The 12,992-nt window shown below is 34.6% G+C and overlaps 1 protein-coding gene across 12 annotated transcripts in view; it reads left to right on the top strand.

Moving 5' to 3' along the window:
* ESR2 (estrogen receptor 2) overlaps window positions 1-12,992 on the top strand; it is a 124,809-nt gene that overhangs the window by 62,439 nt on the left and 49,378 nt on the right. For all 12 annotated transcript variants that reach the window (XM_074290349.1, XM_074290347.1, XM_074290351.1 and 9 more), the window contains exon 6: window positions 12,550-12,688. In XM_074290349.1, coding sequence (XP_074146450.1) covers window positions 12,550-12,688 — 139 coding nt within the window. The remainder of the gene's footprint in view (window positions 1-12,549; window positions 12,689-12,992) is intronic.

Below are 12,992 nucleotides of genomic sequence, written 5' to 3'. Positions count from 1 at the left end.
TTTTTTCATTTGGCATTTAAGAAGTCAAATGGCATTCTACCCAATGGATTTCGTTGTGATTCTTTGGTGCACACCATTGGGAGGGATCTTGAAAAAAAAAACTTTTTTCATGGCTGCTTCGAAGATAAAATGAGTTCAAAGTAAATTCAATAGTAGAAATTTGAGAAGGGTTTAATTATCAGCTTGAAAGATCCAGAAATAAACATAACTGTGCACCTAAAATAATTTACCTTCATTATCTTTAAGACTCATTCTTAAAACACTGAGCCTACTCATATTAGTTTTTTTTTTGTTTGTTTTTTTTTCTGAATGGCCAAAGACACTTTAATCTCCCAGAAGCAGAGGACACTTCATAGTAAGCAATCACTGTCTCCAGAAATGTCATCCAAAGCATGAGTAGAAGCTCACTCTCCTTTGCATTGCTTATCCTTCACTTTGAGGTCATCATGTTCCAGTCCTGTAATACCCTGCCAGTTGTTCTGGGAAGCCACACCCCTGGTAGTTTGGGTTCAGTATTGGAACAAAATGAGGCACCAGAATGTCTTTCCACCGTTAACAAAATGACTTCTTTAACCATATTGCTGTGGGTTTTCTTGGTAAGGATCTTGGAGTGGTTTGCCATTTTTGTCTCCAACTCATTTTACAGATGAGAGAATTCAGGTAAATGAAGTTAAATGACTCACTCAGGGTCACACAGCTAGGAAATGTCTAAGACTGGTTTTGAGCTCAGAGCTCCTGACTCCAGGCCTGGTTCTCTAGCCACTGTACCACCTAGGTGCTTTTTAATTAGGTATCACAAGAGGACATTTAACAAAGATAGGTACTGAAGAAAACTCAAGTTGTCATCAACTCACAAAAGTGAGCCCCTGAATTGCTTGTGACTATTTTGTAATCATATAACTAGAAAGTGCTACCAACAATCTGAGCCTTTAGTTCTCTAAGTCTGTAGGATAGCCTCAATACTTTTTAAGGTAAAATTAGTCTAAATGGCATGGGAGCAGGGAGTGCAGATGGAAGGACAATAAATAGATGAAAAATGGAAAAGATACTTCAATATATCTGTAACATACTTATTTTCCCTCATTTACAGGGGAATGTCCATTTGTACATTTATACCTTAACATTATAGATCCCTAGTGTGCCTTATAAAAAATAGTGACATTAAATAATATAAGGGCTATGACAATAATACTATTGACCAATTATACGCAGAAATTTTGTTTTATGGAAAAAAGGCAATCAAGAAAACATCAGCTATTCATTCCATATATCTCCTCATTTTTATAAGATCTTTATGAGAAAAATTTGCACACTTAACAGAGACATGAAGGGTAAATGAAGGGGCAATAGATAAGCTTTAACAAATATATAGAAGATTTAGTCATACAATTGAATGAAAGGTGCAGAGAATCTTAGTTCCAACTTTCATGTCTATTGACTATAATTAAACATTAGATTTGATGGAGCAAAATTCATCAGTACTGGTTTTCTTATACCAAGTATCTCCTTTGCATATATTAAAATTCACATGAGTTCTTAAAAGATCATCCATTTTCATTGTTGTTAATGATATCTACATATGGGTACCTAATTTTGAAGACTAATTTTTACTTAGTTAATAGAATATTAATCACTTGAGCTTTCCCCTTTTGTAAGGGGAATTAATACCAATGGTGCCTACTTCACAGATATGTATGGGTCCTTATAGGAAATATATGTACAAAATTCTGTGCAAACTTTTAGAAATCCGTATATATATACATATATATATATATATAATTGTTAATATGATATTTTCCAATTTAGTAAAAAATTCTGGTTTCTTTTATTGAAGACAGTAATTTCATATCTTAGTTAAGAACATATATTTTGACCACTCCCTGATCTTTTTGGTATGACTACTCACTCTACCTTTTTAGCATGATATTTATACCATTTTTAATCTTTCGTGATACTTGGTTATGCCTATTTTTATTGCCTGCCACGTCATTCTACTGATTCATTCTGAGTCACTGAAATTCCTCTGATCTTTTTTGTTTTTGTTTTCATATGAATTGCTTTCTAGTTATATCTTTTTTATGATTGATTTTTTAACCCTAGTGCTCAACTTTTCTTTCCCTAAAAATAGGCAAATATTCTTGTTCTCAAAGAAGAGCAAAATGACATTACTATGTTAAGAGTTGAGTGACAATGTGTCCAATTGTGGCTGATAAGACCAATACAAGCTTGGAATGCTCTGCAACAGATCAGACATTAAATGGTTCCTATGAACAGTTGGGGTGGACTCTCTAACTTTGCATATCTCATGTTTCTTCTGAGATATTCTGTTTTGTTCATAGAGCACAATACCTTCTCTTATGAAGGCATATCATGAAGGGTGGTCACTATACCAGTGTCTCCCATGTCATGCAGTCAATTCTTTTTTTATTAATAGTTTAATAATTATTAATAGTTTCTATTTACCAGATATGTGCATGGGTAATTTTACAACATTGACAATTTATGCAGTCAATTCTAAGGTGTCCTTTTTCTGACTACCTTGTGAATACTTGCCCTCTGTAAGTTCTCCATAAAATAATCTTTTTATTTGATATTAAAACAATGTGACTAGATCAAAAAAAATAGGCAAATATTTCCTCAACATAGAATGAATTATTAAATCCTTTTAGAAGGTTAAAATAAATTCATATAAAAGAGGCCTTGATTCACAAAATATTTCCAAATTGCTTTAAAACAGGCAATTAAAAAGAAAATGCAGGTAGTAAATTTCACTTAAGTAGGAGATTGGTACATCTTATTCTTGAAGTATCTATGGATGGTAAGCGGGATTCATACTTGAAGAGGAAGAAAAGGTTGTGTGTGATCACATTTAGAAAATTTCACAATAATTTTAATGATCCTAAGTTGCTTGCTACAATAAAAGTATACTAATTTAAAACCAGCATTCTTCCTAGTGATTCTATGTGGCTGTGAATCATGTAATTTTCAGAAGAATTAAAATGGTGAGTGACCAAAAAGATAATGGAAAGATCCATAGTGGTTACAACTCATTACCAGCTGTTTCTTGTATGTGAGAAGTAATATAAAGAACATTGTTAAGGACAGGTCTGTCAGGAAAAGAAGGGGGCAGATTGTTTAATAAGAGGAAGGGATAAAAATGGATGATCTCAGCACTATTCTGATAATCAGCCAAGAAGCATTTATTAAATGCCCATTCTGTGACATGCACTATGCTAGGCACTCTCAGTACTTAAGGATTCAAGGAGCTTATATTCTTTTGGGAGAAACAACATGTATATAAATTAGTAAATACAAATTATATACAAGGTAAAAAAAAAAACTAACTTGAGTAAGGGGAGAGAACTGCAATTTGGCAGGGGGAGTGAAGAATTGACATAAGTATCCCTCGAGCTAAGCTTTTGAGGAAATCAGGGATTTTAAACATAAGGAGGGAATGCATTCTGGCATGGAAGAGATGTTACACAAAGACTTAAAAATGGGATAGAGAAGATAGTTTTTTGGGAAAATGGTAAGTAGTTCAGTCCAGATAGAATGTTCTATATGTAAAGGAGAATAATGTGCAATGAGCATGGAAATATGCCCTGGAGCCAAATTATGAAGAGCATTAAATGTTTTTAAATAGCATTTTATTTTCCAGTAACATGTAAAGTTAATTTTCAACATTCATTTTTGTGAAGTTTTGATTTGCAAATTGTTTTCCTGTCCCTCTTTTTTCTCACCCCTTTCCAAGATAATAAGGAACCTGATATAAGTTATATATGTACAATCATTTTAAGCATATTTCTCATTTGTCAGTTTGTGAAAGAAAGACTAGAACAAAAGGGAAAAACACAAGAAAGAAAACAAACAAACAAACAAAAAGTGACAATATTATCCTTTGATCCACATTCAATCTCCATAGCTCTCTTTCTAGATGTGGATGGCACTTTACATCACAAGTCTATTGGAATCGTCTTGGATCATTGTATTGTTGAGAAGAGCTAAGTTTATTATAGTTGATCATCTCATAATCTTGCTTTTATTGTGCACTGTATTCTCCTGATTCTGCTCACTTCACTCAGCATCAGTTCATTTCAGTTTTTCCAGGCTTTTCTGAAATGAGCCTGCTCGTCATTTCTGATAGAACAATAATATTTCATTATATTCATATACTATAACTTATCCAACCATTCTCCAATTGATGTCACCACATCCATTCTATCACCACAAAAAGAGTTCTTACAAAGATTTTTGCACACGTGAGTCCTTTTTATCTTTTAGAGCATTATATGTTTAACAGAAGTTATACTTAGCATGATATCTGTTACATATTAGGTGCTTAATAAATGCTAGTTAACTGACTGATTGACTGGCCTTGGAGGTAAAAGGGAGTCACTAGAGCAGGAGAAATATGTGGTCAAGTCTGCTTTGGAATAGCACTTTAAAAACTTTGTGGGTAGATTGGAAAGAAAGATAGCTGGATGTAGGAGGACTAACTGGAGGGCTAATTCCATAGTCAAGAGAATAGGGGATGAGTACCTGAACTTGGGAGGCAATCTAGTGAGTGGATACAGGCCGTATTATAATTTTAAAATCAACATGATTTCACAACTAATTGATTACTAAGGGTGAAGAAATGGGAATAAGTGAGATGGCTACAAGGTTGAAAACATATGTGACTAAAAGTAGTATCAAGAGAAATATAGAAGTTAGAAAATCCTATACCTAGAAGAAGTAAGCCTTCTAGCATGTTGGGTAGACCCTTCATGGAGAATTAATAGAAACACACAGCCCCAAATTGTACCTAATGAGCAAGCAAGAATGGATTGTGATCTGTGCTAACGAGTATCCTTTAATGAAGTTACAAATTCATTGGAGTATAGTTAAATTTAAATTTTCTGTATTCTTGCTTAAACAAAAAGAAAAAAAAAGAGAATGACCAACACCTAAAGGCAAATCCAGAAGAAAGTATAAACAAAATGTTAATTTTGGGGCAGAAGGATGAAGATATGTCATTTAAAAGCAGAAAAAACAGTTCTTGAGAAGAGTCTTTAATTTTTAACAGTGCAAGGAGCAGCAACTAAACATATTCCAATTTCTGACAATTCTGCCTATAATAGAAGGGCACCTATGTTCTCTTGCAAGTACTCATCCAGCTACTTTAATTAGAGGTGAAAAGAAATGATTCTTTTCTGTTTTCTATCTCCTGCATAGGAAAAATAGTATTTGTCAGAAGTATAAAGAAAAATGCCAAGGTTTCCCCAGGCTCACTCTGGAGATTTTTTCTTAAACTGTGATTTTTGTCCATTTGAAACTACTTCTTCATTTTTGAATCATTCTTGCATGTTTTTCCTTGAATCCAAATTGATGGAATAGGCTTTTATCTGTTTCTTCTATTGTTGGACTTATCTCTGGGTTCTGATCAGTTCCTGTAGTCACAGAGGAAACCTTAATAAAAAGTTTTTTTCTTTTTTCCTTTTTACTCTTAAGTTGGAAGGAAAGGAGGATAATGGGAGTAAAATAAATGACATATTTTACTGGTATAAAATCAAACCTTTTGTCAAAATTGTTTCTTCCTCTAAGTGTGTATTTTGACTATTAATAATAGTAACGTGTACTTGTAGGGGCTTTTTGGCTTTTGAAGCACTTTCATAGGCATCAACTCACTAGATTGTAACAATTCTAGAGGTTGTTTGGGCAGGTATTCATTCCTATTTTGCAGATGAGGATAAGAGGTTGAGTGATTTGGCAGAAATAACATTATAAGTAGATTGCAGAAACTGCCCTTCAGGCTCCTTATCTCCAGGATCACAGTGCTCCTCTTTTCCTAAATTAATCTTTCTTTTGTGTCCTTGATTTCATCCTTTATTTACTCCATGATTTTGGTTCTATATTCATATGTTTTTTCTCATTCATTTTAAATCTCTTCCTTTTCCTAGGTTCCCCATCTTCTTGTAGTCCTCCATAGTCAGTCCTGCCCCAGGAACTTTCTACATTTCCTGGTCTACTAGGAGGTGAGACCCTACCATTCACTTTGAGGCTCCAGAGTCTTCTCTAAGTATATCTGGGCTCAGATAGCAGCTCAAGTTTCAGATTCTTCCCTTCAAAATTCCTGTTATACTGAAAACCAAGTGCATGCCCATCATTTGGGGAATGGCTCAATAAGTTATGGTATGTGAATGTTATGGAGTACTACTGTTCTTTAAGAAACAACCAGCAAAATGATTTCAGAGAGGCCTGGAGAGATTTACATGAAGTGATGCTGAGTGAAATGAGCAGAACCACTCTGGGCAGTCATTTCTGGTTGGCTCAGTTTTTTAATAAAATTGGGATAATAAATAGCACCTACCTCTCAGATTTGTTGTGAGGATCTAAAGAGATAGCATTTGTAAAAAGAAAAATGCTTAGTTCAATGTCTGACATATAGTAGACACTATTTAACTGCTTAATATCTTCTAATTTCTGTCTCCCCCTCACCCCCGCCATATCCCAGCAACAAGATCTAACTCCTGGTCTCAATGGCTTTCTCTGTCAGCTTGCCCTAGAACAAGATCTTTGCTACCTTCTACCAGCTAGAGGGATGAGACATCCTGATAAGGCTCTCTTATATCCTTTTTTTCTTGTTTGCCATGAGATAGACCTCTGGACCCTCATAGGACACAATATTACCACATATCACAAAACTGTACCTCAAGGAAGTATTTTAATAATCTAATCATATCCCTCCTGCAGGGCATTTCTATGCAGTCACTGCTAACTCTGCTGGTATTAACTTTTTTTTTCTTGTACTTTTGCTTTTCTTTTTTTATAATAGCTTTTGTTTTTCAAAATATATGCAAAAATAGTTTTCAACATTCAACCTTGTAAAAGCTTGTGTTACATATTTTTCTCCTTCCCTCCCTGCTTTCCTACCTCCCCTAGACAGCAAGTGATCCAATATAGCTTAAACATGTATAATTCTTCTAAACATATTTTTACATTTATCATGCTGCACAGGAAAAATCAGATCAAAAAGGAAAATAATGAGAGGAAAACTAACAAGCAAACAACAACATAAAGGTGAAAATACCATGTTGTGTTTCACATTAAGTCCCCATAGTTTACTCTCTGGATGGCTCTCTCCATCACAAATCTATTGGAATTGACCTGAATCATCTCATTGTTGAGAAAAGTCAAGTCCATGACAGTTGATCATCACATAATCTTCTTGTTGTTGTGTACAAAGTTCTCTTGGTTCTACTCACTTCACTTAGCATCAGTTCATGTAAGTCTCTTCAGGCTTTTCTGAAATCATTCTATTGATCCTACATATTACATTATGTATATTAGCTCTGCATATAACATATAACATATATAATGAATATTATCTCAAATAAAAAGGTGGCCTTTCTCCTTGCCAAGGCCAACCCCCTTATTATCTCCCACCTTTTCTAGCAATTGCCCCCGTTATTAACCTGATTCGTCAATGTCTCCTTTTTTACTGTTGTCTGTACTCATACCTCTGATAGATTCATATTTGTGTGTGTGTGTGTATGTATATATATGAAACATTCACATACCAAATGTATACTTGCCAAAAGGATTATTTTATGGAAAGCTCACACATGGCAAGTGCTCACAAAGTAATCAGAAAAAGAAAACTCTGCAGAACTTCAGAAATTATTATATTACATGAGAAATACTGGCACAGGATGCCCCGAATGGTGTGCCCTCATCAGAGAAGTATGGTATGTTGGTATGTTCTATGAGTAAAGCACAATTGAATTAGATCAAAGAAACACAAGATGCACAAAGTTAGAGAAGCATCCCAAATGTTCATAGGGACTATTTGTTGGAACTTTTTTATGAGTGTAATAAAATATTATTGTGCTGTAATAAATGACAATAAAAAGCGATTTCAGAGAAGACTTGTAGGAACTGATGTAGAATGAGTGAGCAGAACAGGGAACAAATTATAAAATATCATTTTTAAAATGAGCAACTTTGAAAAACTTAAGAATTCTGATGATCAGTGCAATGACTAACCAACCACAATACCAGAGGCCTGATAATGAGAAATGCTTTCTTTTTGACAGAAAGATGATGGATTGATTATGACTAATTAGACAGTCCATTTTGGGACATGGCTAATGTAAGAATTTGTTTTACATTAATATATGTACTGATTACAAATTTTTAAAAGTTCTTTCTCAAATTGGGGGGTAGGAAGTAGGAAGGAGGGAAATGCTTGTTAATTAAAAAAAAAAAAGCTTTAAAAAGTCTCCTTAACTCTGTCTCAACAAAGTTTTCCATAGAGACTATTTGTGTCTGAATTGTAGCACAGCATTCTGAACTCTTATTGGTCTGATCAGCCACAGTCAGACACAACTATAACTCCACTCTAATATAGTGATGTCATTTTGGTCCTCTTCAAGAACAAAGGATGCGGGGGCAGCTAGGTGGGGCAGTAGATAGAGCACCAGCCCTGATGTCAGGAGGACCTGAGATCGAATTTGACCTCAGAAACTTAATACTTTCTAGCTGTGTGACCCTATGTATGTATGTGACACACACATACATACACACACATACACACATATATTTATATATATACGCATATATTAGAAGTTATAGTAATACATATACGTATGATAAAGATGATATGTCTTTATTCAGCCATAATCTCTCTCTTAAGTTCCAGTCCTATATCATTAACTGCTTTTTGGGCAACTCAAACTCAACATATCCAAAACAGAGCTCATCATTTCCTCTAATACCCTTTCCTCTTCTGATCTTCTCTATTACTACTGAGGATGCAATCATCCTCCCATTCAAACAGGCTTATGACCTTGTCGTCATCCTCAGTTCCTTACTCTCAATCAATCTGCTGCTAAATCTTATCTTTTTTTTTTTTTTTTAACCTTCCTATAAGTCCTCTATTCTGCACCCATACAGCCATTCCCCTAGGTTCACTAATCTTGTCTTGGCTATTGCACTAGATGCCTATTTGGTGTCCCTTTCTCAAGTGTGTCCTTACTACAATTTATACTGATTTTAGCTGTTAAAGTAATTTTCCTAAAGCATAAATGTACCCATGTCATTCTCTATTCACTAAAGTTCCCTGAATTTCTATTGTCTCTGGAATCAATTATAATTTTCTCAGTCTTTCATTTAAGATTCTTAACCTGGCCTCTTCTTACCTTTCAAATCTTCTTATATTTTACTCTCTTCCATACTTCTATGATGCAGTAAGACTGCATCAGTAGAGACTCATCATTCTTCATATCCATCCTCTTTCTGTCTTTAAGCCTCCTTACTTCTAATTTTTAATTTTCATGACTTTCTTTGTCTCAGCTAAAATCCTGCCTCACACAGGAAGCTTTTCCTGGCTTGGCTAACTGGTAGCAGCTACAAAGGTGTTCTCTATTGAGATTACTTTCCACTTGATATATATCTTATATATATCCACTTGGTATATATAAGGACCAAGTTACTTATATGTTGTTTTCTCCCAATAGAATGTGAGCTCTCTGAAGATAGGACTTGTTCTTTTTACCTTTTTTGTTTACTAAGCATTTTGCAAAGTCTTATTCGTAGTAAATACTTAATGCTTTTTATTACGCAGTCATTTCTGACTCTTTGTGACCTCCTTTGGGATTTTCTTGGTAAAGACATTGGAGCAGTTTGCCATTTCCTTATGCAGCTCATTTTACAAAAGAGGAAACTTAGGCAAAGAAGGTTTAAATAATTTTCCTAGGATCACAGAATTAGTAAGTGTCTAAGGAGAGATTCTGAACTCATAAAGGTGAGTGCTCCTGACTATAGGTCTGGCACACTATGCACTCCGCCACCTAGCTACCCCTATAAGTAAGTGCTATATAAGTGCTTATTCCCTTTCTTTTCTTTTCCCTTTTTTTAATCTTCTTACCACTATTATGGGCTTAAAAAATAAAACATTTTCTCTTGTTCTTAGTATTCATTACCAGCCTTAATTATTTCTGAGTTCTAAGTATTCTAACCCCATTCTTAACCTCATAGTGTGTATCTTTTATATTTATCCTCAGTGTTACTAATTCCATTTGTGTCATCTTTTTAAAATCCAAGTAAGTTGATTGAATTTCTTCTACATTCATGTATATCCTGAGGATCAGATATATAGAGCTCTTTGCTATAAAGTGCTCTATAAATGCTAGCTATTATTAGCCATTATCATCATTGTTACATCACCTTCTTTCTTTATCAGAATCCCTGATATTTGTGTCATCAGAATTTTGTTAAAAGACCACTCTATTCTTCCTAGTCTGACTTACATTGTAGCATTTTATACAATGGGATCTAACATATTCTTTTCCCCAAACTTTTTGAAATCTGCTATATGGATAGATCATTTCATCTCAAGGTTCCTATCACTTCTGCTTCAGAAAACAATTTATGGTTTTTGTTCAGAATCAGGTTTGGAATAAGACTGTTTCATCACTTCCACTTTTTGAAAAAATGATGGGCAGTTGAGTGGCCCACTAGATAGTCTTCCTGATTCCAAGCCCAATATTCTATCTTCATGAGTTTAGATCCATCTTAAGATACTAGTAGTATGACCCTGTACAAGTCACTTAACTCTGCTTACCTAACTTTCCTCAGCTGTAAAATGAGCTAGAGAAGCCAACAAAATCCCAAATAGGGTCATAAAGAGTCGAACACAACTTAAAATGACAGAGTAACAATTACAAAAATAACAAAATCCTGTCTAAAAAGGATTTTATTAGTGGTGGAACCTGTAGGTACTATATACCAGGTTTATAAAGGAAATCTCTTTTTAAAAAGGCAGACTGGCCAGCTGGTCAATCTCAGCAGACAGGAAGTCAACTACACCATAGCTATAAAGTAATAAGACTTCTTTTAGAAATATTAATATTTTTTCAATGAATAAAAACTCTTTTTCTTACCTTCTCTTCCACCCTCCCTCACTTTTTATTGAGGAGAAAAAGAAAAAACAATCTCTTGTAATAAATATGCATAGTCAAAATTAGTTTGGGAGAGACATTTCCTACATTAGCCATATCTCAAAAATACTAGTCTCTTTCTTGATGCAATACCTCTAAAAAGCTAAACACATCAATCACTTTTAACTGTTGCATAGTGGGCTGAAGTACCTACCAATCGTTATGTATCAGAGGATAGTACAAAATGGTAACTTGGCTGACACAAGACATAGTTTGAGACATTAAGAACATTAAGTTCTTTATGTATATATCATATATAAGGGCTTTATAAACTTAATATGCAATGTATGTGCTAGCTAGGCTGAAAGTTTCATTCATTTATCTCCCTTTAAATCTCCTTTCCAGGAGATTATGTTGGTGAGATGTAGATACAACTGATGGGCCCAGGGTAGAATTTATGCTCTAATAGAAATCAGATCATATCTTGGCTGAAATAATTTTTTTTATTAATCTTCAGCATGCATGGACCTTTCTTATGACTAATCCCACCTTCTAATTTATCATGCACTATTATCTCCCCTCTTCTACATGCACCATTTCTCGAACTGAAATTCCTTTCCAACTCCTCCCAAGCTCCCCAAATCCTCTTTTGAGTTCTCCATTAAAGTCTTCATCCTGGTTAGAAGATTAATTGAGAGTCTTTGAATTGGGACAGAATTTAGAGGTCATCCGTACCTGAACAATAATCACTTCAATGAAATCATTGAGTCTTTGCCTGAAGATATACTGGGACACAGAGCTCACTGCATCTAGAGATAGCCCTTTCCTCTTCAGAAGAACTTGAATTATTAGGAAGTTTTAATTTTTGTTTTATCTTTTCAAAACTAACCAAGTTTTCTGTATATAATTTCTACCTGTGCTCTTACTCCTGTTTTCTGGGGCTGAGCAGAACAAGTTAAATCCATCTTCCACATGACACAATGGAGTCCCACCTCAACTCTTCCTTCTTTCCTTGGTCTTTCCTTTTGAGTTTGAGAACTCAGATTCAAATCCTTTCTTTTCCACTTGCTAATTTTTGACCAAGGTCAAGACTTTATCTGTTACTCCTCTCTCTACTCCCACCATTACTTCTTTTAACATCAGTGAAAATATTCTTAGTTATATCTTTAGGGATAAGATAATATTTGTAAAGTAACATAGTGCTTGGATTATACAAATGCTTATTCTCCTCTATCCCCACAGCACCTCCTAGAATATTCTGCTTATGGTGGGTATTCACTAAAATTACAGATTTGAAATTCTCAGCAGTTCAAAGCAAACAAAGGTAAAGTTAATACAGATGAATTGCAGTTTCTTGCTCCTGTTTTCCCTCAGTTTCCCTTAGCAGAAGTTCAAGAAGCAAGAATCCAGGTGGGAGTCCATTATAATTCTAAACAAAATCAATTTCAGAGACCAAGGATAGGAAAACGTGAGTTGCTGATGTGTGTTTGACTCACATTGTCCTTCTTTAGCCAGGATTTTATTCTTCATTTCATAAACATCGATCGCTTTTCTGTATCACCTGTGAAGTGTTTTCTTAGCTCTTACTGTGTGTGGACATGCCTGACATTTATCCTTTCATTTCTGCCAGGATTTGTGGAGCTCAGCCTGTATGACCAAGTGAGGCTTTTAGAGAGTTGCTGGATGGAAGTGTTAATGGTGGGGCTGATGTGGCGATCAATTGATCATCCTGGCAAACTCATCTTTGCACCAGACCTTGTTCTGGACAGGTGAGAAAAATATAAATTGTTTCTTCTGCCTTAGATCTGTCTATAGCACTTAGTGAATAGGAACCTAGCTACTAGTCCTGCAATTAAAATTTCACACCTGAAAGTGAAATTAGATGATGCTAATGTCATAAGCAGTTTCACTGGGTCAAAAACACTAGACTTAGAGAACATTGTCATAAGTTTCCAAAAATCAACTGAACTTTTTTTTTTTCAAAATAATGTTATTAGATTACATGATAATAGAGTGGCCAAATTTTCCAAAGTTTGACCAATAGGGTATTAAACATAAAAGTAAGTTGTATTT

The sequence above is a fragment of the Sminthopsis crassicaudata genome, chromosome 2 (assembly GCF_048593235.1).
Source record: "Sminthopsis crassicaudata isolate SCR6 chromosome 2, ASM4859323v1, whole genome shotgun sequence".
In the NCBI taxonomy this organism is placed as follows: domain Eukaryota; kingdom Metazoa; phylum Chordata; class Mammalia; order Dasyuromorphia; family Dasyuridae; genus Sminthopsis; species Sminthopsis crassicaudata.
This window is presented reverse-complemented; position numbering and strand designations above follow the sequence as displayed.